Source organism: Urocampus carinirostris, chromosome 16 (genome assembly GCF_059441175.1).
Source record: "Urocampus carinirostris isolate Australia breed hairy pipefish chromosome 16, RoL_Ucar_1.0, whole genome shotgun sequence".
Taxonomy (NCBI): Eukaryota; Metazoa; Chordata; class Actinopteri; order Syngnathiformes; family Syngnathidae; genus Urocampus; species Urocampus carinirostris.
This window is the reverse complement of record NC_142364.1, coordinates 31,418,224-31,445,988: the sequence shown is the minus strand read 5'-3', so window position 1 is coordinate 31,445,988 and position 27,765 is coordinate 31,418,224. Positions and strand designations below refer to the sequence as shown.

Genomic DNA, 27,765 nt, shown 5'->3' with positions numbered 1-27,765 from the left:
TTGACAAGACCCCACGCCCACCAGTTAAGGTGCACTTTTATGTCATGTATTAGTCCGGCCCACGTGACAATGTTTTTTCTATCACGTGGCCTCTGAACTAATCCGAGTTTAATACCCTTGCAGGTGTTTGAACTATATTGACAGTAGGACTCGTATGCAACCAATCCTTTCCATATTTGCTTTACTGCTCCCCATAAACTATTAACTATTTTTTCATTGCACTATTATTATAACTTGGGCCAGTCTCTAAGCACTCTTTTTAAAGTCTTTACTACGCGTTCACCTTGGAGTGCCATGTCTGATCTTGTTGAATGCAATGTTTAACATATCAACGATAATAAAGACAATTCAATTAAACTTGAAAAGATCCAAGCCATACCCAAACCACTAACTGGCAATTACAATATTACTCGCGAAATTATAATAAAATCCACATGTAGATACTATCTCTGTGTTGTAACAGGTGGGTCAAGGGTGCTGTTGGTAGAGAGAAAAATGCGGTTCTGTCATTCTCCTCCCTGGCTTTCAGTTTATCAAAATGACATGCACTTTTCATGCTCGCACTACTCAACCACCCGTGCATGCAAGCCGAAAAGACAGTGCCAGCTCTTGTTATTGAAGAACCTCAAAACGCAGAGATGGCAACAGTGGTCCACCAGATAGCTTTCAGAAGATAAGCAGATTTAAAAAAAAAAAAACAATTACAACAGATAATTTAAAACAAACGAAATTCTTACCGCATTGGTCTATTTTTGGGGAGGATATAACAAAAAAAAACATCCTAAAAAGGCATAATTATCTTTAAAACAGGCCAGATATTTTGTAAAACATATTTTCTTCCAACATTAGAAAGGCATACTTAAAATGGACACAACCATTTGCTAATTACTAGATAAGACCATTTTACTTATTTTCAGAATATATTTTCTTATTTTATCTGAACAAACTATCAAAACATTGTTATTGCACTAGAATACGATAAAATACCTAGTGACTTGTTTAGGGATTTTTTGTTCCTTCTAAGTGTTATTTGACTTCTTTTCATTGCACTATTGTTATAACTTAGTCCAGTCTTTAAGCACTAAGTTGTAAATATGTATGCCTATTTATCCTGACGGTCTTTACTCTTTTTTCTTTAAAGGCTTCATTAGATGTTTACCCAGGAGTGCCACATCTAATCTTGTTTCACACAATGTTTAACAACGTTGATATCAATGACAAGCAAGACAATTCAATTAAAAAACACCTCAAAATTAGAAAAAGTGGTTTTCTGCCCTTTGTTGTAGTATATATGAAGCTATCGCCAGTAATCTTCACTCAGGAGAAGCTTTGCCTCACCTGTCATCATTGGAATATAAAATTAAGATTATCTTTTTTTTTTATAAAGTGTTGAATTTATTTCTCATTTAACTTCACAATGTTTGTTTGGATTTGCTTTTTCAAAATCACAAAATGTTCACATTATATTATGAATATTATTAAGAAAATCATTATCACATCTGCAAGTGCAGAGTGAGGCACGCAATTCACTTGCCTCATGGCAGAGGGCAAGAGTGAGACTAATGATTCTGATTTGATGCACACCTCAACCCTAACCAATGGAATTAGTGATATTATTATCAAGCTAAGTAGTTAACTACTCACATAAGCTTTAAGACTCCAGTATAACGTCTTTTTTAATCTCATCTCATCTCATTAGCTACACCGCTTGTCCTCAGTAGGGTCGCGGGGGTGCTGGAGCCCATCCCAGCAATCATCGGGCAGTGGGCAGGGGACACCCTGAACTGGTTGCCAGCCAATCGCAGGGCACACGGGGACAGACAACTCACTTGCTCATTCACACCTAGGGACAATTTGGACCGGCCAATTCACCTGAAATGCATATTTTTTAATCATTCCATATAATTTACTCATTAATTACCAGCTCATTAAATTAATATGCACAGCCACTAACAGCAGTGAACTATTAATGATTAAAATAACAGAGTATTGCACATCACTAAGATTTTGTGGAATTATAATGCTTAGTATCGATACCACTTATATAAGATTTACAATTCTCAGATAAATCAACTGCATTTTGACCTTCTGAAAGCTAAAAACAAAAACAAAAAGGTGGTTCCCAATATTGTCTTTTGGTCCTCGTGTGAAAATAATGGGACGGAAAGTATTTTTATTCTACAAGGTAAGAGGTCATATCCCAAAAGCCTTGGGATGGAAGCCAACAAGTACCACAAAATCTGATGAGGTGGATAAAAGAAGCATTGTGTGCTTCACACGCAGGAAAAAAGAGGAAGGAGTGTGGATGAGCAAAAAATAGATAAGGGCTGTTCCCACCTGGGCACGCTTTGTTGAGATCTGATGAGAAAAAAGCCGCCATAAGCAGACAAACACACACTGTGAATTAACCCCCAACCAATTGAAATGCAAACAATAAAGATAGAGCAAATGGATGTAAGAAAACAAAACTGAGCTAAATGAAATATTGTAGCACGTTACTATGGCAATGTGAAGTATGTTTAGTTGATGACATTATGATGCACATTTCAAACAACTCAAATGGAAGGCGGATTTAATGAAATCATGGACCTTTCACACATGACTGATCAATAAAATTGAATTGGAATACATGACTTAACAATGAAAGGATATTTTGAATGGACAGCTGCATTCACACTGGCGTTAAGACGAAAGTTGTATTTTATTATGCAATGTCAATGTTATTTTTCCTACTTTACAAGAAAAGCAAGCTTTTATTTTTGTAAAATAAGATTAAAAAATCTTTAAAAAAAACAGTACATTCTGATGAGGAAGTCATGTGCAGTCAGCCCTACCTTTCATCATGAAATATGAAATTTAGAATATATTAAATTGTTTTATTTATTCAGTACTTTAGTTTTTTTCTGATTTAACTTCACATTCTTTGAAATGAAAACTGCTGTTTTTTCACTTTATATAATGAATATTAACAATACAATTAGTAACGTATTCTCGGGCTGACCATCTACAAAGGCAGAGTGAGACACGCAATTCTCTTGCCTCATGGAAGAGGGCGATGGTGAGACAAAGGCTTCTCATTTGGCCTACACCTGAGCCCAGAACAATAGAATTAGTGATAGTATTAGCAAGCTAACAGCAAGTCAACCCATGCAGTATTTTTTTTGTCGTTGCATGCACATTTTTCATGGGTCTTATGATTCTTTTATTCAAAAGGATGACTAGACAGACTGAAATGTATAAATTAAGCTAAGACAATAAAACAAAGACTACAACACAGTTTATATGTTGATTCCATTGTTCTGCTAATAAAATGATGAATAAGATGTAGGTTTCTAAATCTTACCACATGTCACTACAATTAGGAAAGAATGCACAGTATCTAATATCCATCTGACAGATTTTATAAAAAAATCAATTAATTTCTCGAATAATTATTGATTCAATTATCTGCACCGCTTATCCTCAGAAGGGTCGTGGGGTTGCTGGAGCCCATCTCAGGCATCTTCAGGCAGTGGGCAGGGGGACACCTTGAACTGGTTTGATTCAATTATAACATTATAAAACAATACCTAGATTGCGCAAACATATTTCCTATCTGCAATACCAAAGAATTTTGCTTATTTTAAAAGTATTATATTTCCTACCCTACTCAAATACAATTGAATAGTTTTACAATACAAATATTAAAATGAATAAAATATTCTGCTAAACATAAGGTATGGATACACAGTATATTATATCACTTATCAATGTCAGTACCGGTCAGGAGGAAACAGGAAGCTTTTGGACATTGCTGGCTCATGATACCGCAGCAGAGACATCAACATTATAAAGGACTCTTTTTAGCCCAATCACCACCTCTTTGACCTGTTGCCCTTTGGTAGGCACTACAGGTCATTTAAAACAAAGACAAACAGGCTCAGAGAAAGGTTCTCTACCAGGGCCATCACCATTCTAATTGGGCACCCAAAACTGTGAAAAATATGTACATCTTGACAGTAGTATTGAAAATGGTTTGCTGCTAAATACCATTGCAAAAGTTTATATTGTACTATTGTTAAAATGAACTGTTTTTCATTGCACCAATGTTAAAACTCTGGCCAGTCTCTTAGCAACATATTCTAAACAGTTTTGATTATATATCCTCACAGGGTTTTACCTTGAAGTCTTTATTCTGTGTTTTGCGGGGAGTGCCACGTCTATACTTATTGCAAAATATGTTTCACTACTTTGTTATCATTGACAATAATGAAACTTCAATGGAATTCTTTTCAAAGGTAATCAGGTAGAAACAAAAGTTACTGTGCAACCATACTTCATAAAATCATAGCTTAACGATCACACTTGATGATGGTTATTAAGGGGCACAGCTCCAAAATAGTCTTGCAATGTGAAAGTAGCCTGTTACATCATAAAAATGAGCCTATAGTGTAAATGACGATGAGCACAGCGACCGAATGCTGAGGAGTTAATGAAGATGAAATGTAACGTTTGACAACCTGCATGATTCAGTTTTAGACTTAATGTGAAGGCAGGGCCGTGCATTAGTCATTCCTCAAAGAGATACTGACAAAATTCTGTAATTGCACTTGCATACTTTGTTTGCATTCTCAAAAAAATAGCATCATGTTATTCATATTGATTGCACTTACTGTAATCATTTCCAATGCGCTTTTAATCGATTTTTGGAATGCAAAACACAGCGCTCATCTTTTGCATCTGCAAAAATGTAATTTCTCCCACAAAAGTCTTAGTTTGAAATGTACTCATACAGTTAGTAAGGTATGAACAGTAGGTTATTGGTCCAAATCTTATCAGATAGAAAGAAAACAAGCTAAATTGCTCTTTTAGAACACAAACAAACACATGTGCGCCAGTATCTCTGGTGGTTACTGATATGAGTCAGACACAAGCATTCATTCAGCTGTAAGGTTGCCGGAGATAAATCGATTAAATCTGCAGGAAGGAAAACAGAAGATCCAAACAGGACAGACAAGCACAGACTGAAAGACTGAGAGTTCAGGCATTACCCCATTAGGCTCCTGAAAGCAATCCAAGGCAGAAACCAAGGATAGGAGGGAAAAGAACATAAAAAAGGGAGCAAATACACAAGAATCAGCAACATGTAAAAGACGGACAAGTAAGCATCTATAGTCAGAAAAAGGAGAAAGCAGAGAGACAGAAAGCAGACAAAAAATATTTTTACAGGTGTGAATTTGTCAAAGCAATACAGTGCCCCCTCTACATACAAGCCATAATACATATTAGAAATTTGAGATACATTATGTCTTTTGAGATAAGATTTTGCCTAAAATACGAGAGAAAATCCAAGTTAAGGGAATCTCATGACGCAACCATTAGAGATTTTTCATCAGTTTAAGGCAGGGAATGGATTAATACATTTTCAGTCATTTATTATAGGAAATATTTGTTCGAGAAATAATATAAGGAATCCAAGATACGAACTTGATACCTTAACACAGTGATTTTTAACCACTGTGCCGCGGCACACTAGTGTGCCGTGAGAGAATGTCAGGTGTGCTGTGAGAAATTATCCAATGTCACTTTTTAAAATGTAAAATTTCATAAAACATTTATGAATAATTTTCTGCAAATATAATGTCATTGTCAAGTGTCTGTGCTGTAAAAACTGGGGGTATTATAAATTATATTGTAATTAAACATATTGCTCAATGTCAATTTATAACATTTTTGGTTAGTGGTATGCCGCAAAATTTTTCCAATGAAAAAAAACGTGCCCGGGCTCAAAAAAGGTTGAAAAACACTGCCTTAACAGATTAATCTCGTATTTAGAAAGGACACTGTATTAACTGACACAGAGAACAACAAAAAAAAGAAGGCATCAAATCAGCTATTTACTTATGAAACCCAAATTGCATGTCCTTATGAGCTTCGAAGGCCTCATTAACTCTCCTCTCAAGGCCTTCATAATTATTCTGAGATGCAGGGAAATACAAACCAACTGTGATTTTGCTTAAAACAAGTCCAAATAATATAATTTGCAAATACTTTCTATTTTTTTTTTTAGTTGACGACATATATAACATAATTTTTTTCAAAAATACGATTACATTTTAGACATAATGCTTGCAACGCATGTGAGGTTCCAGCTAGCGCCATTGTGATGACCCAGGCTTGATTGTATTCTTGTGAATATTTGTGTTTGAAGGAGTAACACTCTGCATTGCAAACATTTGCACTACTGTTCTAAAGTTTGGGGTCTCTTAGAAATGTCATTTCTTTTGAAGGAGAAGCACAGTTTTTTTTTAATGATGATAACATGGAACTAATCAGAACTCCATACATTTTCAATGTGGTAAATTACGATTTTAACTACAATTGTCAAGCTTTTAATGAAATATCTACATAAGTGTATAGAGGCCCAATTCCAGGAACCAACCCTAATGTGATGATGTTAGCACAGCTGAAAACTGTTGAGCTGGTTAAAGAAGCTATAAATCTAACCTTCCTTTGAGATAGTCAATCTGGAGAATCACATTTCTGGATGTGATTAAACATTCATGTGAAACTTGACAGTCAGTTCTTGTTCATAGAAATGAAAGTTATTCCATATGAGAAATTGCCAAGAAACTGAAGATATCCTACAACGGTGTGTAGCACTCCCTTTAGTGAACCCCACAAACAGGCTCAAACCAGAGAAGATAGATTCGAGGGAGGCAAAAACCAAGCAAGATGATAGATAAGTACATTAGCGTATTTGTTGAATAAAACACCCAAAACACTAGTGTCAACATCTTCATTGGAAAAGTGACTCCAAAATGCTGGCCTTCAAGGCAGAGTGGCAAAGATAAAGCCGTTTCTAGGACTAGCCAACTGAAGAAATAAATTAATATGGGCAAAAGAACACAGACATTGAACAGCTCATTTGATCAATAAAAGTGTCAGTTTTTCATGCAAAACACAAAATTATTTGGGTTACCCAAAACTTTTGAACAATATTGTATATGTGAAAAAGGAAAACAATAAACCTTTGCAAGAGCATTAAGAGGACAGACTTACGAGCAGGCGAATGCCACAAGTGCACCACTGACCACGATGAAATCAAGAATATTCCACAGGTCACGAAAATAGGAACCAGGGTGAAGAAGCAGTCCTAAATCAATCATCTACACAATAAAAAAAACATCATTGTTATTTTACTTATTTACTTTACAATATCCAGCAATCCCTCGTTTTCCGCAGGGTTTCCAAACAGACCCGCGACAGTCAAAATCCAAGAAGTAGACACCTTTATCTATTTAACAAATATTGTATTATACATTGAAACCAAAGTACGAACCATATTAACAGGCTCGTGCTGTACTATATACACACCACAGAAAGTGGTGCCCCGACAACAATGGTGGTTAAGGGATCCGTGAACTGTGAACTCTATATACATGTTTTTTTAAAGATAACTTCTCTACTGTTGAATTATAATTTAAAACGTGATCTTGCTGCTATATTGCACTACTGATACCAAAAAAACACTGCTTTAGCATATAGAGAAGTCCATCTTCGTCCGCCTTTTGGTGCTTTTGTCAGTCCAGATTGTTTTGTTGACATCATGGCTTTCAGAAAACTCAAAATTAAAAAATATTTGCACTTACATAATGAAGGTTCATCAAGCTGTTTGACTGCATCATTATTGATGCACAGGCAGAAATTGGGAGGGGTGACTGCCAATCAAAATACAGAATGCCTGATAAAAATCTGCTAAGTGGCGAAACCTCGAAAAGTAAACCGCGATACAGCGAGGGATCACAGTATTTCTACATCCTTTTTTTGCGACAGATCTGTTACCTTTATCACCATCTCAAACGTAAACACTCCAGTGAAGACATAATCCAAATACTTTAGCACCTGCAATGCAGCAGAAGATACAACTGACACCTTTCACTCGTGAATGTGTCTAACTTGAAAAGTTGCCGAGATGAAAATTCACACAGTCCAACTCACGTTGTTGCGCGGTGCATTGGCTTGCACAGGGTCTTCGGCTGCCAGGGCGATGCTGCTCATGGTGATGACCATCAGGATGCACATTTCAAAGTAGCGCAGGTTGACCACATAGTGACACAGCCGTCGTACCCTGGAACAACACATGCACGGAATTTTCAGGGGGATTTTAATGAAGAGACATAAAAATATACCATATTTTACGCACTAAAAGCGCACCTGACAATAAATCGTAGACCTCAAAAATGCGTTCAAAAAAAAAGATTGTATAGTATTATGTTGAAATACTTCCTGTTTTGTTCATTCTCTAACATTCTTGGTGAAGAAGCAGAATAACTATTTTACTTATCAGAATAAACAATGCAAATATTTGTTCCTGGCATTGTAATAATAGTTTGATAATGAGATAAGGTGTAATGCCTTGTCAGATGTCATTTTCACCCCTAGTGGGGTAGTGGTAAAGTGTCGGTACTCTCACCATTATTCCTCGGGTTCACTTAACGTTTCATGCAATGTTTTGCAAATTAGGTCAGCAATGTTCGTCTATACACCTTTAATTGCTGAATGCATTTCCAATTTCACCCGCAGTATTCTGCAGTATATATGGCACACCAGGTTTAAAGGCGCACTCTTAACTATCTGGCCAAAATGGGGATTTTAGGTGTGGCTCATAGTATGGAAATTATGGTAAATTTCCCTACAGTTGAAATAAGGGTTCTCCACCTTTTTGAATTAAAATGTCTGAACTCAAAAAGCATTGACATGCACTTATAAAGCTCTTTCATTTGTGCATAACGTGCACTCTTGTATAACGACATCTCTAATTGTTTTCTTTTTTTTTTATTAAACATTGGCATAACATTTCATTTCACCTTTTCTCAACTTAAACTAACCATTGTAAGTTGTTGAAAACTTGCGGCCATGATTAAAATCATTTTTTGACATCATAAACTATGAACACAATTCTTCATTCTGTAACATTTGTCTCTGGTACCATGAGTACATATAACCTCATTAGAACCTTTTTGTATGTTAGATATCACTGGTAGTTGAGTGGTTGGGATCAAGCGCACTCAATGCCGCGACCCCCGGTTTTGATTCCTATTGCATACAGTGTTTTGCGATTATGATCAGCGATATTTTTCGACTAATCGATCATTGGACAAATATGGTAATTTACTGCAGAAAAACCTCACATATAAGGCCATTCAAACTTTTGGGTTCTTTTTCTGATGAAAAAAAAAGTGTTTTACACAAATACAGTAATCATCCATTCGAAACACACTTTAAAAAAACGTGTTTTTAATTAGCCATACTTTAGTAAGTATATGCCAGTTTCCACTGATTAAGTCAACAGACTTGGAATTTTAACCCCCTGAAAAAAATGTCACATGCCAGAACTTACGGGTTCGTTTGTCCAAAGATGAACATGGAACTATAGGGCAGGATTTGTCGAGGCCCATTAGCAGCATCGTCATCTTCCAGAGCTTTCTTTTCCTCGCTGGCTCCGAAGTTGCCATGGTCAATGTTGTTCACTAATGTGAAAGAAAATAATACAGTCGCTCAAATGGCTCACCACTGAAACGTACATATAATTTGAAGACTAACATTCACTACAGGATGTGTGCATAATGTGTGGTGTGCGTTCTGCTCACTGGGAATAACAGTGGTGTCTCCAGGTGGCGCAGTAATGGTAACTGGGATGAGAACCGTGTTGCTGTTAATGCCCGCCTGGCTGGCTCTTGTAGAGTTCTTTTGGTTATCGGCATCTTCTTGCTTGTCTCCGATACTAAAAGGACTGGTGGCAAGAACCTCTTCCTCGCCGTCAGACTGCATCTCCCTGCCAAAACAAATGTATATCTAATCAGAGCTGACAATGGAGTCACTGTCAAGGTGCTTCAACTTTATGCAGTCAAACGAGATCCAGTTAGTTCTTTGTTCCTTTGTGTCTTTGTTTCCTTATCCTCACTGTAAATGTGGTACGGGAGTCGTCCAATTTCGTTGTCACAGCATATCCCATGTTGTAACAATGACAATAAAGGCATATTCTATTCTATTCTATACTTAGAAGACAGCATAACACTGTCATGATACTGCACCCCGAGTTCTGTTTCTCTGTCTGTTCTTTTTCTCTCTTTATTGTCATTACTTCCCCTTTCTTCATTTGGTCGCTCACTTCCGGGTTTTATTTTCCTCCTAACAATCAGTTGTCTTGGTTTCCCCGCGATGTTTCCTTCTAACACGATTCTTTCTCCTTTTTTAGTACTCTGGCCCCTTGGTTCCTTGGTAGTTTTTGCCTTTCTCGTTATGTTCCAAGCACCCCTTTCGCAGCGCTTTTATTCATTCAGTATACTAAATCCCTGCCTGACCTCGCATACTACAAGTACCACCTGAAGAACTATTGGACTTACTGGCTTACCAGGTGTTCTGGATACTGTAGCATCGCTGCCTGTATTTTCGTGAACCAAACCCTGCCCTAATAAAAGACTACCGTTAAGTTGTACTAATCTGTTCTTCTGCATTGTGCTTCCGCACCATCCTGCGTGAGTCCTTTACACACTGAGATCTTCACCCCTGAGTTATTCATAACCATAATGTGTTCATTTTGTAAAATACTAACGTAGCATTGTTTTTATTATTTCTTAAAACTGTGTCCTGTGGTCTGATGATACCGTTATCAATGTGTTTGGATCAAGGCAAGTGTCTGAAGCAATGGTAGTAATCAGTAAGAGTAAGGAAAAGTGTGTTATGATAAAAGGTTTAACAATTATCAATTTTCCAAACAACTCTTTGATTATAAAATGTTTTAACATTGATTACCGTTTTGGATAAGAAATTGTCAAAATCCTCATCCCCCTGAAATAGACCAGTTCTCTATGAGTCAAAATAGAACAAAATCCTAATGATCCAATTTTTTTTCTTCGATAAATTTCAGGGATGTAAAGTCCTCTGCAAAAGAAAATTCCATATGGTTTTGTTTGGAGCAGAGTACTGGAATTCCTCGTTTATAGCGGTTAACCCTGTAAGGCCCTAGGGTTGTAAATGTAGATTTTTTTTAATTATTTCTAAAAAGTGATAGAAATGCTTTTTTGCTGTTTAATTTTTTCAAATTAACATAATCAATGGGTGCTATTGTTCAGACTTACAATTATACTGGTTGAGATATTTTTGTAGAAGCCTGGCCTACAAGTGCAAAACTTTTCACAATCTGTAAAACTTAGCAAAAACTTTTTACCTTGGACTGGAATAATTATATATAAGTGACCATAATGAAGCTGGGGTGCGTCGTTTAAGGTGTCCTTAAAAAGTTGAAAGTAGAAAAAATTCTCTATTAAGTTTGTGTTAACAATGCTCTACTGAGTTAAAAAAAAGCCTTTATGTTTTTTTTCCACCGCGCCTATCTGCTTTTATCTTACTTTTATTAGAAACGTTCAGGACTCGCAACACACTAGGAAAAAGGAAAGAGGAGGGATAGGGAGAAGGGTGTGGAGTCATTACATGCTCATCCACACGGTTTCCTGATAATGTAGCCTGAAAATAGTGAAAATAAGAAAAGGAGTGTTTCAAATACTGTCCAAACACCAACCCAAACCTTAAAAAAGATGAAAAAAGTAGAGCTTTTTTTTTTTTTTTTTTTCAAAAAAGTTTGAGGCACGTACTTGATGAATGAGCTGCGATCATGACTTTAAGCCATCAGATGGCGGCAGAACTTTCACATAGTGGACACCACCTTTAAGAAATTCATAAAACTTTTGGGGGGCAAAAGTTTCATTTTCTTCTCAAACAGCCTTTTATAACACTATCTAAGTATCTTTCTTAATGTTATTTTTTTTAATTCGGGTTTCCCAAGGTTTTTGGAAACCAAATCCCAATGATAATTTGCGCTTAAAATGTATGATATCGGCATGAATTAGCTAGTTTTTATGGCTGCTAAAATCCTGTGCAATGACAAAATGGAGCTTTGTTCTTAAATTTGAGCAATCATCTTTTATCGGGTGTACCGTGTTCTCCGGAATTACAGTAATCAAACGACTGTTGCACTTCAATGTATAAGTCATTCCCACATGGTGTCTTACCTATGACCTTTCTTGCACTTTTTGCTCTCCTCAGTATCCAGAGTTGAATGAGCTCTCACCATTTTAGAGCACCGTCCTTTCCTGTCTCCATAGGTATCGTCTCCTCTTCCCCGGCCCTTACGATCTCCATTGGCCAAAGTTCCATTTCCTTCTTTGGTCGTTCGGTGTGAGTGGTGATGGCGATGCCCTCTCTCTTCCCCTCGGACATCCGTTACCATTTCCTCTTCTGGGGAACCGTTGTGATGATGCCGCCTTCGCCTTTGCCCTTCCTCCCATCGTTTCTCTTTAGCCTGAGCACCGTTGCCCTTCTGATCTTTGCTCCGGCTATGATGGGTGTGATGCCTTGTTGCCCGATCTCCTACATCCCTGCCTTCGCCGTTCCTATCTCGGTGACGGTGGTGTTTCCTTCCGTGCAAATGGAAATTGTCCCCCATTCCCTCTTGCGGTCCTTCTTCAGGTGGCTTGGCGGGACAGTCGCTGTTCCTGGACTCTACCACCAGTGGCCTGTCCAGGTGAGTCATCATGTCGGGATGAAGATGGAGAACCGAGGACAGTCGTCTTCGCTCCTCGGGCTCGAGTTCATTGAACAAGGCTTCACTGCTTGCCCTCATGTTGTGTTTCCTCAGTTGGTTTGTCCTCTGCTCCCATATTGACATGGTCTTGGCTGATCGTTGCTGTTCCTTGCTAGACACAAAATGGAAATGCTACAATTATCACAGCATCAGTTTAGGGTGCCCCATTTTATTTTTCAAAGTTCAAACACAGCCAGTTTTCTATAATTTCTGTTAACTTATTCACCCACAGCTCAGTAAAAACGAATCATTCATTTACAGTGTTGGGTCGCAATTCTTTTCTCGGTATCGAGTACTGTAACGCGTTCCTCATAAAATTTTGTAACTTTATTGTCGTTACTACAAGATGTGTTACTATGTTGTTTCGCCTCTCATTAAATGCATGAATTAGAGTGTCTTCTGTTTGCTGAAAACTCCTTCATAGCTAACGATGTCACGTGCATCCTGGATTCGCCGATAACCTTTCAAGAAGGGTGTGCATGTTTATATTCATTAACAAAATACAACTGAATACAGTTATGGCGACGCTGTTTTAAGCACACAAGAACACTGAATTTCTCCTCATGAAGGTATTAGGCCTACCAAAAATACTTAATTTTAAGCCGAATTTTCTACTATAAAATCAAATACTGAAATCAGGGGGTCAGACATATGCACATATTTGGTTGTGTGTAACCAGTAGCGAACGGAAGGGACTGCGAGAAGATGGGGGTGCGGCAAACCAACCAACCGGAAATTAATGGGGCACAATAGCACAGGTGTTTTTTTATAATTATTGAAATACGTCATGCCTAAAGAAAAAAAGGAGATGTCAAGACAGTACCAAAAAATGGAGCAGAATCTTTAAGCCCAAATACTACTAGGTATGGAGTTTCTCAGTTTAGTGGTTGTTTGCAAGCGCTCAAGATTACACAAGCCAAATAATATCAAGGGTTTATTGCTTCCACAGGTCGGTGTTTTCTTGTATTTCTTTTATTATATGGTTATTTTAAAGCAGTTTAAGGATGCCAGCTTTTTATACTGTAAATTGTAGCTAGTTACTACTTTCGCTACCTTTTGGTGTCAGTAATATTGGGGGTAACTGATATACATTTTAAATGTAACAAGTAACTGTAACAAATTACTGTTTTTCAGTAATACGCCCAACACTGTTAATGTCCATGACCCTCAATGGCAGCCCAATAAAAATGGATCTTTGACAAAAATAGCTGTCAATGACAGTGAGTGAGTTGAAGTAATTAATAGTAAGATTAGCTGTAAAAAAAAATAAAATCACGAGCTTTGTCACAAAATGATCAGTGATGCAGGCAACAAATGTCTGCCATGCTACACTCTAAAACACTTGCTGACCAATACCCTGCATTAATCAAATTGATCCAACGTTTTTGATTATTCTGTACAACAAACTAAATTGTTATCCTTTTTTTGATTGACGTAAAATATTTTTGAAGATGTTTAAAACAAAATGACTTTTTATACTTTTTACTTTAAAAATAATGCAAATTATGAGTTTAGTTTTATCTATTTTGTGGAATTGTTTAGAATTTAAAAACATGCCAGCTTTCATGTAAAGTTTCAAGGTGGTTTTATACAACACCACAATATCTTTGAGGTTAATAGTTTTGGTGGAAACTCAAAATGACACATTTTTTTCTTGTTTTCTAAACAACACAACAATAGTTTTCAGCGGTTTCACACAAAAATATTTCATTCATTATCATTTAAAATATGTTACCAGTGATTTACAGTTGGGTTCGGCAGGTGCGGTGTTACCTAACAATTTATTACTGTTCTGAGCAGATGCAAAGTGAGGTATGCAATTCTCTTGCCTCATGGCAGAGGGCGATAATAAGAACAAGGATTCTTATTGGGCACTCACCTCAGCCCCAAACAATAAGATTAGTGATAATATTAGCAAATAGACAGCAAGTCAAGCCACCAAGTATTTTTTTTTTCCTTGTTGCATTGGCCTTTTCTCATGATGGAAGATTGCCTATATATTTATGCTCTTATTCACAAAGAGGAGTGCATAGACATTAAGAAAACACTTTTTTCTATGCTTCAGTTTATATATCGCATTTTGCTCTGCCATTAAATTAATAGATAAGATGAAAGTTATTTATTTGTAAATCTGACTCTTACACCTGAACCTGAACCTTTTTCACTGTTGGGAGGTTTTGTATGAAATATAATCTTGGGTTGCCAGACTGGGTGGAAACATATGTTGGCCTGGAGAGGGATGGGCACCAAGACACATCACAGGAAATGGTGCTCCTACCCTATGGGTAAGGGATCCAACCAACCAACTAACCAACCAACCAAAACATGTCAACATGATTTAATAGGAGGTTAAAATAGAATGGCAATATATGGTTGTTTTGAATCAAGTTAGCTTATTTTGTATTGTTTTTGCCATCTCTAAACAACAACAAAAAAGGAAATTGAATCATAATTGGGTTACTGTGTTAAGAGTGTAGCTTTCACTAACCATGCACATGTGAGCACAATGCTGGCAAATATTTTGCAAAAACACATCTAGAATGCAGTGAAATGAGAACATATACGTTCCCAAGCTACAGTACACTATATATATACATACTGTATGTATGTGCCCAGGATGCCATAGTCGCAAAAACACTGAAGTAAAACTGTCTATTTCGTTTTTGCCAGTAATTGAAGTGATTTTTCTTTCTTTAAGCAAAAAAATGTTCACTTATGAAAACAAAACAATATTTCAGAGATGTTTTTCTGGCGCAGAGCAATGCACAGCCTAATACAGCAACATAATTTATTGCCTGATGGACAAATGTAAAGTACTGTTCGTATTTCACACTGAAGTTTTTAATTCCCATTAAGGGGAAAAGTTAACATTAACTTTATATCATAAAGAGTTTTTTTTTTTTTTTTTTTACTGGAACCAAGAACTTTCATGTGTCGGCAAGGAAAACATTTTTGTTATACTACATTTCCACAGTATAATTGCACATTCTCCACAGTAGGTGGCAGTAGTATCATATTGCCAGACTGCACGCATGGAGTAGCGCCTTCTTTGCACAGGCATTTTATATAAAGACGGATGGCTGTAATAAAATCAGAAAGAGCTTGGAAAATATATTTAAAATTTTTCGAGAGCATAACAAAAGGCAAATGAGCAGCACCACATTATGGTGAATGAAAAGCATCAAAATGCCTTTAATTGTCATGGTTAAGTCAAGACTTCCTAACTGACCATGGTATTATTCATCATAATGCAAATGACTTGTGAGTTCGAGTCATATTAATATTATAAATGCGTAATATACATAAATATGTAAATTTTTAAACGATTCCCGGAAAGCTCCTATGTGTAGAGGAGTACAATCTATTATTTTACATTATGTCGGATGAAATAAATGCTGGATTATATTTGAACTAATAAATTAGAATAATTAAGGCTCTTGTGAATCAAAATGTAATCAGTTTAAGAAGTTCAGATTAATACCCAGCACTATTGATTACTGAAATTTGTATACACAGTTTAGTCGTGTTATATCAAATAGGGAGTGTGGCAAAAAGTATTTCAGTACCATATATACTGGACTGTCTCAGAAAATTAGAATATTGTGATAAAGTTCTTTATTTTCTGTAATGCAATTAAAAAAACAAAAATGTCATACATTCTGGATTCATTACACATCAACTGAACTATTTCAAGCCTTTTATTATTTTAATATTGCTGAATTTGGCTTACAGCTTAAGAAAACTCAAAAATCCTATCTCAAAATATTAGAATATCATGAAAAAGTATACAAGTAGGCTATTCAACTAATCACCTGAATCATCTAATTAACTCGAAACACCTTGCGAGGGTTTCCTGAGCCTTAAAAACACTCAGCTTGGTTCAGTAAACTAAATCACAAGTATGGGGAAGACTGCTGTCCTTAGGACCATCATTGATACCCTCCATCAGGAGGGTAAGACACAAAAGGAAAATTCTCAAAGAGCAGGCTGTTCACAGAGTGCAGTTTCAAAGCATATCCACAAAAAGTCTGTTGGAAGGGAAAAATGTGGCCGGAAACGCTGCACAACCAAGAGAGATGACCGCAGCCTTAACAAAATTGTGACGAAGAGCCGCTTCCAGAATTTGGGGGAGCTTCAAAGACAGTGGGCTGAAGCTGGAGTCCAGGTATCAAAAGCCACAGTTCACAGACGTGTCCGGGAAATGGGCTACAATAGCCGTATTCCCATGGTCAAGCCAATTCTGAACTCAAGACAACGGAAGAAGCGTCTGACTTGGGCTATGCAGAAGAAGCACTTGACAGTTGCAGAGTGGTCCAAAGTCCTCTTTTCAGACGAAAGCAAGTTTTGCATTTCATTTGGAAGTCAAGGCGCCAGAGTCTGAAGAAAGGCTGGAGAGGAGCAAAATCCAAGTTGCTTGAAATCCAGTGTGAAGTTCCCACAGTCAACAATGGTTTGGGGAGCCATGTCAGCTGCTGGTGTTGGTCCACTGTGTTTCATCAAGTCCAGAGTAAATGCAACTGTGTACCAAGAGATTTTAGAGCACTACATGCTTCCATCTGCTGAAAAGCTCTATGGAGATGAGGATTTCATTTTCCAGCATGATCTGGCACCTGCCCACAGTGCCAAAACCACCAGTAACTGGTGCACTGACCATGGCATCACTGTCCTTGATTAGCCTGCTAATTCCCCTGACCTGAACCCCATCGAGAATTTGTGGGGTATAGTTAAGAAGAAGATGAAAGACACCAGACCTACAAATGCAAATGAGCTGAAGGCCGCTTTCGAAGCATCCTGGGCATCAATAACACCTCAGCAATGCCACAGGCTGATTGCCTCCATGCCACGCCGGATTGATGCAGTAATCCGTGCAAAAGGATTCCCAACCAAGTACTGAGTGCATCAATGGACATTTTCAAATGTTTGATTTAGTTTTGCTGTTATAAAATTATTTTTTTACTTGGTCTGAGGAAGTATTCTAATATTTTGAGATAGAATTTTTGAGTTTTTTTCAGCTGTAAGCCAAAATCAGCAATATTCAAATAATAAAAGGCTTGAAATAGTTCAGTTGATGTGTAATAAATCCAGAATGTATGACATTTTTGTTTTTTTAATTGCATTACAGAAATTAAAGAACTTTATCACAATATTCTAATTTTCTGAGACAGTCCAGTATGTATTTGCTCGCTTCACAATGAGTCCATAGCAGGGGATGGCAAACTTTTTAGGCATTGGGTTAAAAAAGATTTTGCAAAGTAATAAAACGATTGATTTGATACTTTGGTATCTGCCAATTATCTCAGATTCACAATACATAAGGAAACAAGCTCATGTATACCTATCTAGTTATTCCCATTTTCATCTTTGAATAAATATAACAGTACATCCAGATATCTGCATGTACATGTTATGTCTTTTTTTTTTTTTTTTTTTTTTGTTATTTGTGTGTAATGAACCACTTATTCATTTTAGTTTTTAAACACTTATAATTAAGGCCAAATAATGTATTTTTATAAGTAGAATTGTCTTTATTGTCATTGATATCAATTAAGTGAACTGTTAACGTTTTGTAATTATCATGTCCTTTTTTAAACACAAGATTTCTCAAAATTCATTAAAAAAATCCAAATGCACTCGGGCTAGTTTTTAAAATGATGAATTAATTCAACAAGTGATTTTTAAAAAATCAAGCACAGAATAATGTTGCCAGCTATTTGAACGTAGGCCTTGAGTGCAGAACACATGAATGCTTTATTAAAAACATGTTTTCATTGTGAGCAGGGTGGGGTGGGGGTTATACATGAATAAATACTGATACAATAATGTCACCAAAACAAAAATATTTTAATAGAAATTACTATATTTTACCATAATATACATGATTCTTATATTTTCACCATTTTAGTTTGTCTGATGGGCCAATAGCATTACATTTTCAGCCAGACCCTTGATAGAGTGACAATGTTGCTTTTATCAAAAAGGGTCATAAACCTGTCAAAACCAGCTGTCCTGCATTCCTAACATTCCAATGATGTAGCAGCATACCTTACATTCCTGGCATACCAAAATGATGACATCACAGGTTTCATCCACGAAATTTCTTTATGAGTGATTAATGACCCATTATATTGATGACTTATGAATTTATGACTGTGTAATGAGGAATGATTTATGACTATATGAATTAGGAGTGATTTATGACTATGGATTTGGGGTGATTAAAGAATGTAATTATGTGTTCTTGACACCCCTGAGTGATGACGTGAGTTCTGGCTTGCCTCTGACATGCCCTGTGTCTGGGAAAGTCAATTAAATAGGGTTCATAAAGAATGTTGTGATGTCATCACTTTGGTATGCCAGGAATATTAGGAATGTAATGGCATCATTAACATGTTAGTACTGAAGATTTTATGTTTTGCAGGTGCACCCATGTGAAAGAAAGAAGGGACTGAGGCATGGGTCTTCAGGGTAAGGATAGCTTTTAGCAACAAAATCAGGAACAAAGTAACAAACAAACAATGGGTCACAAAACAACGAAATGTCCAAACGAAATAAACCTGACAATATCCAAACCAGAAACAAAAAACAACGAAATGTCCAAACGAAATAAACCTGACAATATCCAAACCAGAAACAAAGACCAAACTGGAAATGGAGGTGCAAGGAAGAAAGTAACAAATAAATGAAGGGTCACAAAACAAAAGATCCCAACAGAAGAACTGTTGATTTTGACATGTTTACGACCCTTTTAGACAAGAAAAGCACAGTAAATCCTCCGTCAACAATTGCAGACTTGGCATACCTGTGTCCAAAATGTATGCAACAATATGAGTAAAGACACAAATGGGTGAAACTTGACTTTTCTTAAGTGATCTTGAGCATTGGATGTTTTCTATTTAAAACACATCTCAATGTGTCTTGAAATATGATATATACGTTTTTTCGCTCTGGTCACCTGTACCTCAAGATTCGTCGAGCAGGGGTAGAGTAGATACTATAACTCCTAAGAGACAGACAGAAGACACACAAAGACAGACAGAACACACAAAGGAAAGGTACCCAAACACACATAAGCGACACACACAAACGTTGCATTTCCCGGAGACACTTGAAAAAAAATCAATGAAAATACCGCAAAGCACACAAATTAAAGTTCTTTGTGTCATCTGAAATAGATGTCCAATTGGCAACTTCCCTCCATTTATTTCGGAACCGTAATATAATCCGACGCAATACAACATTCCTTGTGTTTACACAGACAGCAATAAGCAAGATATTGGCTTCACAGCAGACAGCGTCGGGGTTAATAAAAGCATGTTAAAACATTGACAAAGTTTACAAATGTGTCTTATGGAGTTCGAACAAAGTTTTTAGGATGGATACTTTTAGTTTTTGATGAATAATGCGGCAATTATGATGCATATGTTATTTCTTTGGTTTATTTGAAGAACAATCTAGCACAGGGGTGGACAAACGTTTTTAGTCAAAGGCCACATTGGGTTGAAAAAGAATAGCATAGGGGAAAAATTGGCTTATTGATGTACTTCATTTTTCTTTGTGCAGATAGAGTCTATATCTGAGACTTACATGAGAAAAAAGATGTTGTCTTATGTTTTCCCATTTGCATTTACCTGCAAAAATCTTTTTTCATTATTTATTTGTTCATGAAGGGACGATTACATCCAATTGGTTTTGAAACACTCAAAATGTACAAAAAAATATATTTATTTACAAATAAAACTTTCACACGTTTCCACACTATATGGCGCACCCCAAAAAGAGTACTTTGTGATATATTTATCATATATAAGGTGCACTGGACTTATAAGGCACATGGAATTCAAATTACAGTAACAGCTAGGGTTGCAGGAAAAAAAAAATCAATTTATTATCCATTAAAATTAATTTCAGCAACAAACATTTGCCATGTTAACCACAGTAGAGCACCTGAAGACCACTCTACATGTTTCTCAAAGGCAGAACAGTATGCAATATAATTTAATTGTAAGTACCGATATAGAAAGTTATATGAGGTGCACTATCAAATTTCTGGCCAGCGGTGAGCGCATGTGCGGAACAGTTCTGAGGTCATGAGATTGATCCTCCTGTGTGGAGTTTGCATGTTCTCTCCGTGCTTGTGTGGGTTTCCTCCGGGCACTCCGGTTTCCTCCCAAATTCCAAAAACATGCATGTTAGGTTAATTTGCCGGTCCAAATTGTCCCTAGGTGTGAATGAGAGACCAAATTGTCTGTCACTGCATACTCTGCGTGCCCTGCGACTGGCCGGCAACCGGATCAGGGTGTCCACTGCCCACTGCCTGAGGACAGCTGGGATGGGCTCCAGCACCCCCGTGACCCTACTGAGGATAAGCGGTGCAGATAATGGATGGATGGATGGATTTATAAACTTGATTTTATTTTAAACGCAAGGACAAAATAATGTAGCCAGCTATTTTTAAGTTTGGCCATGAGCAGAATGAAAAAGGTAGTTTTAATTGGGGCCCACAAAGTTACACAGAATAAAAAAGACACCAAAAAATAAAACATTTTTAATAGTAGTACTTTTTTTAAAAACTGTCTGGCAGGCCAGGTTTATATGCCTGATGGGGCTTCATATTGCCCCCAGCCTGTAGTTTGCCCACCCTTGAGTTAAATGATTGATTGAATGATTTGATGCTTTTTATTTTTGCAGTTTTTATTATAATGTTTACCAGAATATCCGTGACTTCTATTTTTCTGTATTTTCACGACCATAAAAGTCATAAAAATATATAAGTCTCAGACTTTCTTCAAATTATGCTGCGCGCTCTATCGTGTAGTGCGCCCTGTGTGTGATGTAAGGCAGCGGACAAGGCTTAGAACACCATGAGGCTGCTAAATGGTGAAGAGTGGGCGTCACCGCTAAAGGGTAAAGTGTGGGCGTCACCGCTAAAGGATGGGGTGTGGGCATTTATATAAGGCTAGGTTCGGCCGCAGCAGAGGGTACCCGCGCCCAATAATCAGGTGCACCATATGTAAGTGTTAAATACAGAAATAGAACCTGCTACGAAGAAAATACGGTAAGTAAAATAATGGGATTTTTTTTTCCCCTCCCTCATGCTGAAACGGCACTGCTCAGTTATTCATATTCTTAACTTTCACTATTGGAATTGTTAATATTCAGAATTAGGAATATTACATTATTTAAATGTTGGCATGCGATAATGGCCTTAACTACTTACATATCTAGTATGCGATAATGGCTTTACTGATGTACAGTAAGGCCATGATGTACACTAAGGCCATTATGGAATACGATATCATTTTGAAACTCATTATTTTTTTCGTTATTGTTTCCTACAAATCATCAGGTGTTGGTATGGCCATTATCTCGTGGGTGCTCTGCAAACAGTAAGGCCACTATGGCATGTAAAAAACCTTTTGATTTAATTATTCGCTAATTAGCGATTGTTTTGTCAATAAATTATGTGGCATTAATACTAATTAACTAGTCATTTTGAAAAATCAGACTAATCATGTGCAACAAATATAATAGTTTCGAGCCATTTTCTTAATAACCAATAAATCCGTAATGACATCTTCGCATGAGGTTTACAAAATGTTTTCTGGTTGATAAATGGTAACCAGTAAATAAAGCTTTGGGATTGACGTTTAGCTTTGGTGACATCCAAGGAAGGTATTTAAAACTGTTGGTCATTGTTTGACGTGATGCGGCTCATTTCTCTCTTCTTTTTATTTCAGCTTTATCATTTGCCCATCCCTGGTCTAGCAACAATAAGAATGAAACTGACAACAAATTTTAATTGTAGACCCTCCCTGAAGAGGGAGGAGACCCGAATGTATCGGAAATGATCAAGCCTGACTAGGGAGGACAGAGGAGAGGATACGAGAAAGGGGAATATTGTAACAGAGAGTGATAACTCACAGTGACTGAATGCTGTTGATGGACGACCTGCGAGAGATTGCATCTCGATTTTGCTTTACAAAACTGTGCATGCAGAACAAAAAACAAAAGAAAAATGAGACACAAATTTGAAGGGAAAAGGTGGAACCTTCCGTCCGTCCACCTGTTCCCTTCTAAATTACTCAAAAGGACACATCTGTGCAGCTACTACTAGGCAAACCACATCACTCATTGTAAGCAGACATTTTTTTTAGAAAAGGCACAAACTGAACCTAAAAACTAATCAAGAGTTTCATCCCAAAATCATTTTCCATTTAAATTTGGAACATACCAATTTAAATTGAGTGGCAAATCATCCAGATCGGAATTTTCATAAGATTTTGTTGAGGAAATGCTATGCGATGAAATCCCAAGTTTGCAAATTAAAAAAAGTACATTTCAAACAAAAACAACTGCAGATGAGTCACCACAATAATCACTTTCAAACACTTGGAAATACAGGACGTGATTGCACATTAATCTAATAGTAGGAGTGCGATAGGAGGATGATTAGGAATCCGACCAGCATTTTATACATAATATTTGTTATGCTCTTTAAAATTATCAATAACATAATAAAGTGAAAAAGGAGCAAAGGTCCTTTCAGTATTAAGCGATAATTGACAGGGCAAGACATTTAACAATTTTACAATGCACATTGCCTGTTGTTTCTATTTCGTAAAGCAGTAATCCCTCGCTGTATTGTGGTTCACTTGTTACAGTTTCACCATTTAGCGGACTTGCATCGTGCATTGTGTTCTGCATTCTGATTGGCTAAACAGTCACTCTGCCCCTTTTCTACCTGCGTTTCCCTGTCTGTCATTAAAGTCATGTATGAAGAACAACATGATGAACCTGCATTACGTACGCGGAAATCTTTTTCAATTTCAGGTTTTCCTAAAAGCCATCATGTCAAAAAAATGCTCTGGGCCAACCAAAGCACAAAAGGCAGAGGAAGATGCTTTCTTTCTCCCACAAAGTCTGAGTTCTCGACGTGCTAAAGGAGATAAAAGCATTTTTATGCCTCATTTTTATTTAGCAAAAACGTACACACAATGGCGACAAAATTTAATCTAAAATAAGAAGTGGATAGTGTCCTGAAATCAGTTTTTACCTTGTTTCTCTATTACCTTTTTATATGGAGCAAATTGTGACATGTATGAATTTATTTATTATTGTTGTTTTATTGTATTTATTATTTGTTGTGTTGTGTGTTCGGGATTCTATGTTGCTGACTATAAAGATGTTCAGTATTAAAAAAAAAACCAAAAAAACGTTAAAAGTTTCAATTAATTACAAGTTCACTGTAGATTGAAAAAAATTATAGGCTATAAAAAATCTAGTGCGCGGATCAGCAACCGGGTCTAGTGTAGTTGTGCTTCCTAAATGCTGCTTTTTAAAAGATGTTTGATAGTGGAAATTGGTATGGTTACTCTAGGAGGCCACATGACACAAACATTCTTAACTTTTTCCAATGAAAATGGATATATATACAGTATGGGTTGGCTTCTTATAAGGCCTATACAAAGCTTTTAACTATTTGTGGCTCCATACATGTTATATATTTATCTTTATTTTTGGGTGTTCATTAAAGCTCTTTCAACATTTTGGGTTGCTAATCCCTGATATATTAGTATAAACCATTTATTCAAATGATCAATTCATTATGTGCATCATTTTCCTTTTTCTATTTGTTATGTACAAATTAAGCAATAAAAAAAGTGAAAAGCTCGTTGAGGACCGATGGAGCCAACCCTTTTTCGTGAGCAGAGCTAAAAGAGCCAGTTCTCTGAGTAGAGCTGAAATCCACAAAGGCTTTGGCTGAAACTATCTTATTTTCTATGACAAATTACTAAAAGACAATAATCAACATATACGTTCTCCCCGTATTTCATATTTTTTTGACCATATATGAGTACTGGATTTTTTTATTATAGTGCTACATATAATAAGCAACACTTGATTCCCTTTAAGTGGTGAAAGAACTAAGAAAGATACTGTAAGAATTGTTTTTTTTCAATGAAATAAACTTACAAGTTAGTTTTGTTTTCATTCCGCATAGTCTGTGTTGCTGTAAGTAAGTAAGTGCTGTGTTGCTACAGTAAGGTTTATTATCACTTAATAAGGGGACTTGCAATTTTTAATAAGGGGATATATTGGCTTAGGTTGAAAGGTATGGAATACATATGATACTTTTTTTGAAGGACACATTTAGTAATCTCCCTCTTAAGGCAACCCTAATACTTTTCTGTAGGTCTTGAAATATGAGTCAAAGTGCTGAGAAACGATCAGTGCTGGAAGATCGTATTTTTGGAAAATGTATGGCACTCAAAGAGTTAATGGTTACTCATTTTGATCAAAGTTTGTTTGGGATGTTCACCTTGAACAAAATCAGTGGCATTGTGTTCTTGTTTAACAAACCTTCATTTGTGTGTTTCTGTGTTTACGATTGGTTTAGTTTTTTTTTTCCTTAGTCCAAAAAAGGACAGCTTTAATCTGAAAAAAATGGAACAGAAGGGCTTGTACAACTGACTCGTACAAAAGGTTGGGTAGGAATGTGAAGAGTGGTGAAGTACTTGGAGACTGCTACTCTCCTTGTGGTTAAGATGAGAGGAAACACTCAAACTCACACAGCATATTAAATGAACAATAATGACGAAAACAGAGTCAATGACAAAAGATTATTACCTTGGGGTTACATAACAGAACAAAGGGAGATAATGCACGGACACTTACGCAGCAATTGAGATGTTGGCCGCAGACATGGGACTGACTTCCTTCACCTCCAAAGCCTTCTGCATAGCCAGTTTCTTATTGGCTGCCTCCTCTTGTTCTTCTTCATCCTATAGCAGAGGTGCAAGATTACGTGATGCAATCGTATGCATTGTGTGGCATCGAAATTTCTGAACCCACCTTGGTTAGTTCCTGCGCATTTGCGAGATTATCGACTGCGATAGCCAAGAAGACATTCAGTAGTGTGTCTGAGGAACAGCAAGACTCAGGAGAAAATGTTGAAGTGATGAGTTTGATCTCTTTATATAGAGAGCATTGGTGAGGTGAACAAACACTTAACTGAAGATGGTCTTGACCTTTTATCGCAAATACATGTTGAGCACCCTAAAAGCCTGCTTGTATCGACCTATGTAAGCTTAAATTCAAAACAATGATCAAAGAGAATATCACTTTTGTCCTTTAAGTCAATCTACCACACTTTAACAAATAAATAAGTTCTATTCATGGGAAGCAGGTCTCATCTGTCATCATAGAAATATAAAATTAGAAATATATTAAATGCTTATAATTATTCAGTGTTAAAGTTCTTTCCCATGTAACTTCACAATTTTTGGATATGCTTTTTCAAAATCATTCAATTTCCACGTTATGTAATGAACATGATTGATAAAATTTGTATTACTGTACTGAGCATCGCAGAGTGAGGCACACAATTATTTTGCCTCATGGCAGAGGGCGATAGTGAGACCAAGTGTAATGTCCCTACAATGTTATTTAAACACCTTATAGTAGAATATTGGTTTTCCTATGTCTTTTACTCTATTTTTGACCCCCAAGCCCCCTGTTCTGTCAAAGCTACATAGGTGTTATGTTTCAGACAACAGGAAACAGTATAAAATCATATGAACAAACAGAAAAACCTCTTAACTTTATAGCATGTAATTTTAACATTAAAGACATGGAATATCAAAACCTGTAAGTTTTTTATTTATATGAAACTAGCATACGCCTGCTTTAACAACTTTTGTGCATTTTTAGTTAAGATCACTTTAGTAGGATATTTGTTGGTTCACTGTTTTACATAATTATGACTGATTCTTCACTAAAAAGGCATAAAGCACACCAGGGGCGATTTGGGGTTCACAGCTATGGGGGTGCTGACCACCCAGAGTCTATGGCTGGTTAATTTTTTTTTCTTTTTCATTTCACTTAATGTGATAAACTGTAACATAGAAAATGTATATATAATAAAATTTTAATTTTAAAAAATGATGCTAAAGGCTTTTTATATTAAAAGGCCATTTAAGGCTATCTTCATTAATTGAATGTTTGTTTTAAGGCTGTTTTTATCAATTGAATGTTCCTTTTATTTTAAATGAATTGTGGCATTCTTGGGCTTCCATAATAAAATAGTTTCACCGTGATACTGTACACCAGAGCCTCTACAGACTCGCCGCTATGCCACAAGTGACACTAGTGGGCAAGAGAGGTGCTAGGAATTTAATGGACTGAACGATTTCAAGGCAGTGAAATTTTTCCAAGGCTAGCGTTTATCCATTGTACTTAAGCATACCCTGTCCTTAGAGAAAATAGTTTAAGTTCTCTAGTTTTTGGAAGCGCCCAGGTTGAATTTAGGGGTGCTCAAGCACACAAACAACAGGCTGGTTATGCCCATGTTAAAGCGTATCCTGTTCTTTATTAAAGAAAAGAGAGTTAATAATGCTATAATGTTTGCTTGGGTTGAATTTAGGAGGGTGCTTGAGCCCCCCCCTAAAAAACAGGCTGGTTTTGCCCATGTTGCACACCCAAGTATCTTCAGTCTTTTTACAACAAGGATTATATAATGTTTGCTATCTGCCAAGCTAACCAGAAAGGAAAGGAGCAGAAAACCAAAGATTGTGATGTGGCGCACATCTCAGCTTCAAATTATAGCATTAGCAATAGTATTTGTAAGCTAACAGCAAGTCAAGCCAATCAGTGAATTTTTCTTAATGCAATTACTTATTTTATATTATATTCCCTGTGTTTTTGATTCAATGTATTTTTTATAGCAAATTTAAATTTTATTCTTGTATTACAATTATTTATTTATTTGCTGTCGCTATGAAAAGTCAATATTTTCATTAAACATTTTGTTTTGTGTTTTCAGAGATTCTGCGTCGCCTGAGGTTGCCATTAAAGATGCTTACTATAAAAAAGTTCAAAGTTTAAATAAGTTACACAACACAGCAACATCTTGTGGTCGAATGAAAAAAAATGCTATTGTAATGTAGTAAAATAATATTTTTTTTGTCTAAATTATTAATTATCTTTTTGAATCATGTTAAATTATTATTGGAAATATACTGATCAAGGGACCCCCCCAAATGTGTCTTTTTACTTTTCTGTTTTCCTTAGCTTTTTTCTTATTTTTTTCAGACAGACAGAAAATCACACAAACAAACACAATTTATACGAGCTGATGGGCT

The 27,765-nt window shown here is 36.5% G+C and overlaps 1 protein-coding gene across 4 annotated transcripts in view; it reads right to left on the bottom strand.

Annotated features, from left to right (window-relative positions):
• Positions 1-27,765, bottom strand: part of cacna1bb (calcium voltage-gated channel subunit alpha1 Bb) — a 146,978-nt gene that overhangs the window by 60,927 nt on the left and 58,286 nt on the right. For 3 of the 4 annotated variants that reach the window (XM_088356094.1, XM_088356091.1, XM_088356092.1), the window contains exons 14-22: positions 25,478-25,545; positions 25,301-25,407; positions 22,547-22,609; positions 12,054-12,737; positions 9,633-9,817; positions 9,383-9,512; positions 7,981-8,110; positions 7,825-7,884; positions 7,042-7,148 (exon numbers count right to left, since the gene is read on the bottom strand). In XM_088356094.1, coding sequence (XP_088212220.1) covers positions 7,042-7,148; positions 7,825-7,884; positions 7,981-8,110; positions 9,383-9,512; positions 9,633-9,817; positions 12,054-12,737; positions 22,547-22,609; positions 25,301-25,407; positions 25,478-25,545 — 1,534 coding nt within the window. The remainder of the gene's footprint in view (positions 1-7,041; positions 7,149-7,824; positions 7,885-7,980; positions 8,111-9,382; positions 9,513-9,632; positions 9,818-12,053; positions 12,738-22,546; positions 22,610-25,300; positions 25,408-25,477; positions 25,546-27,765) is intronic. The other variant, XM_088356093.1, reaches the window with a different exon arrangement.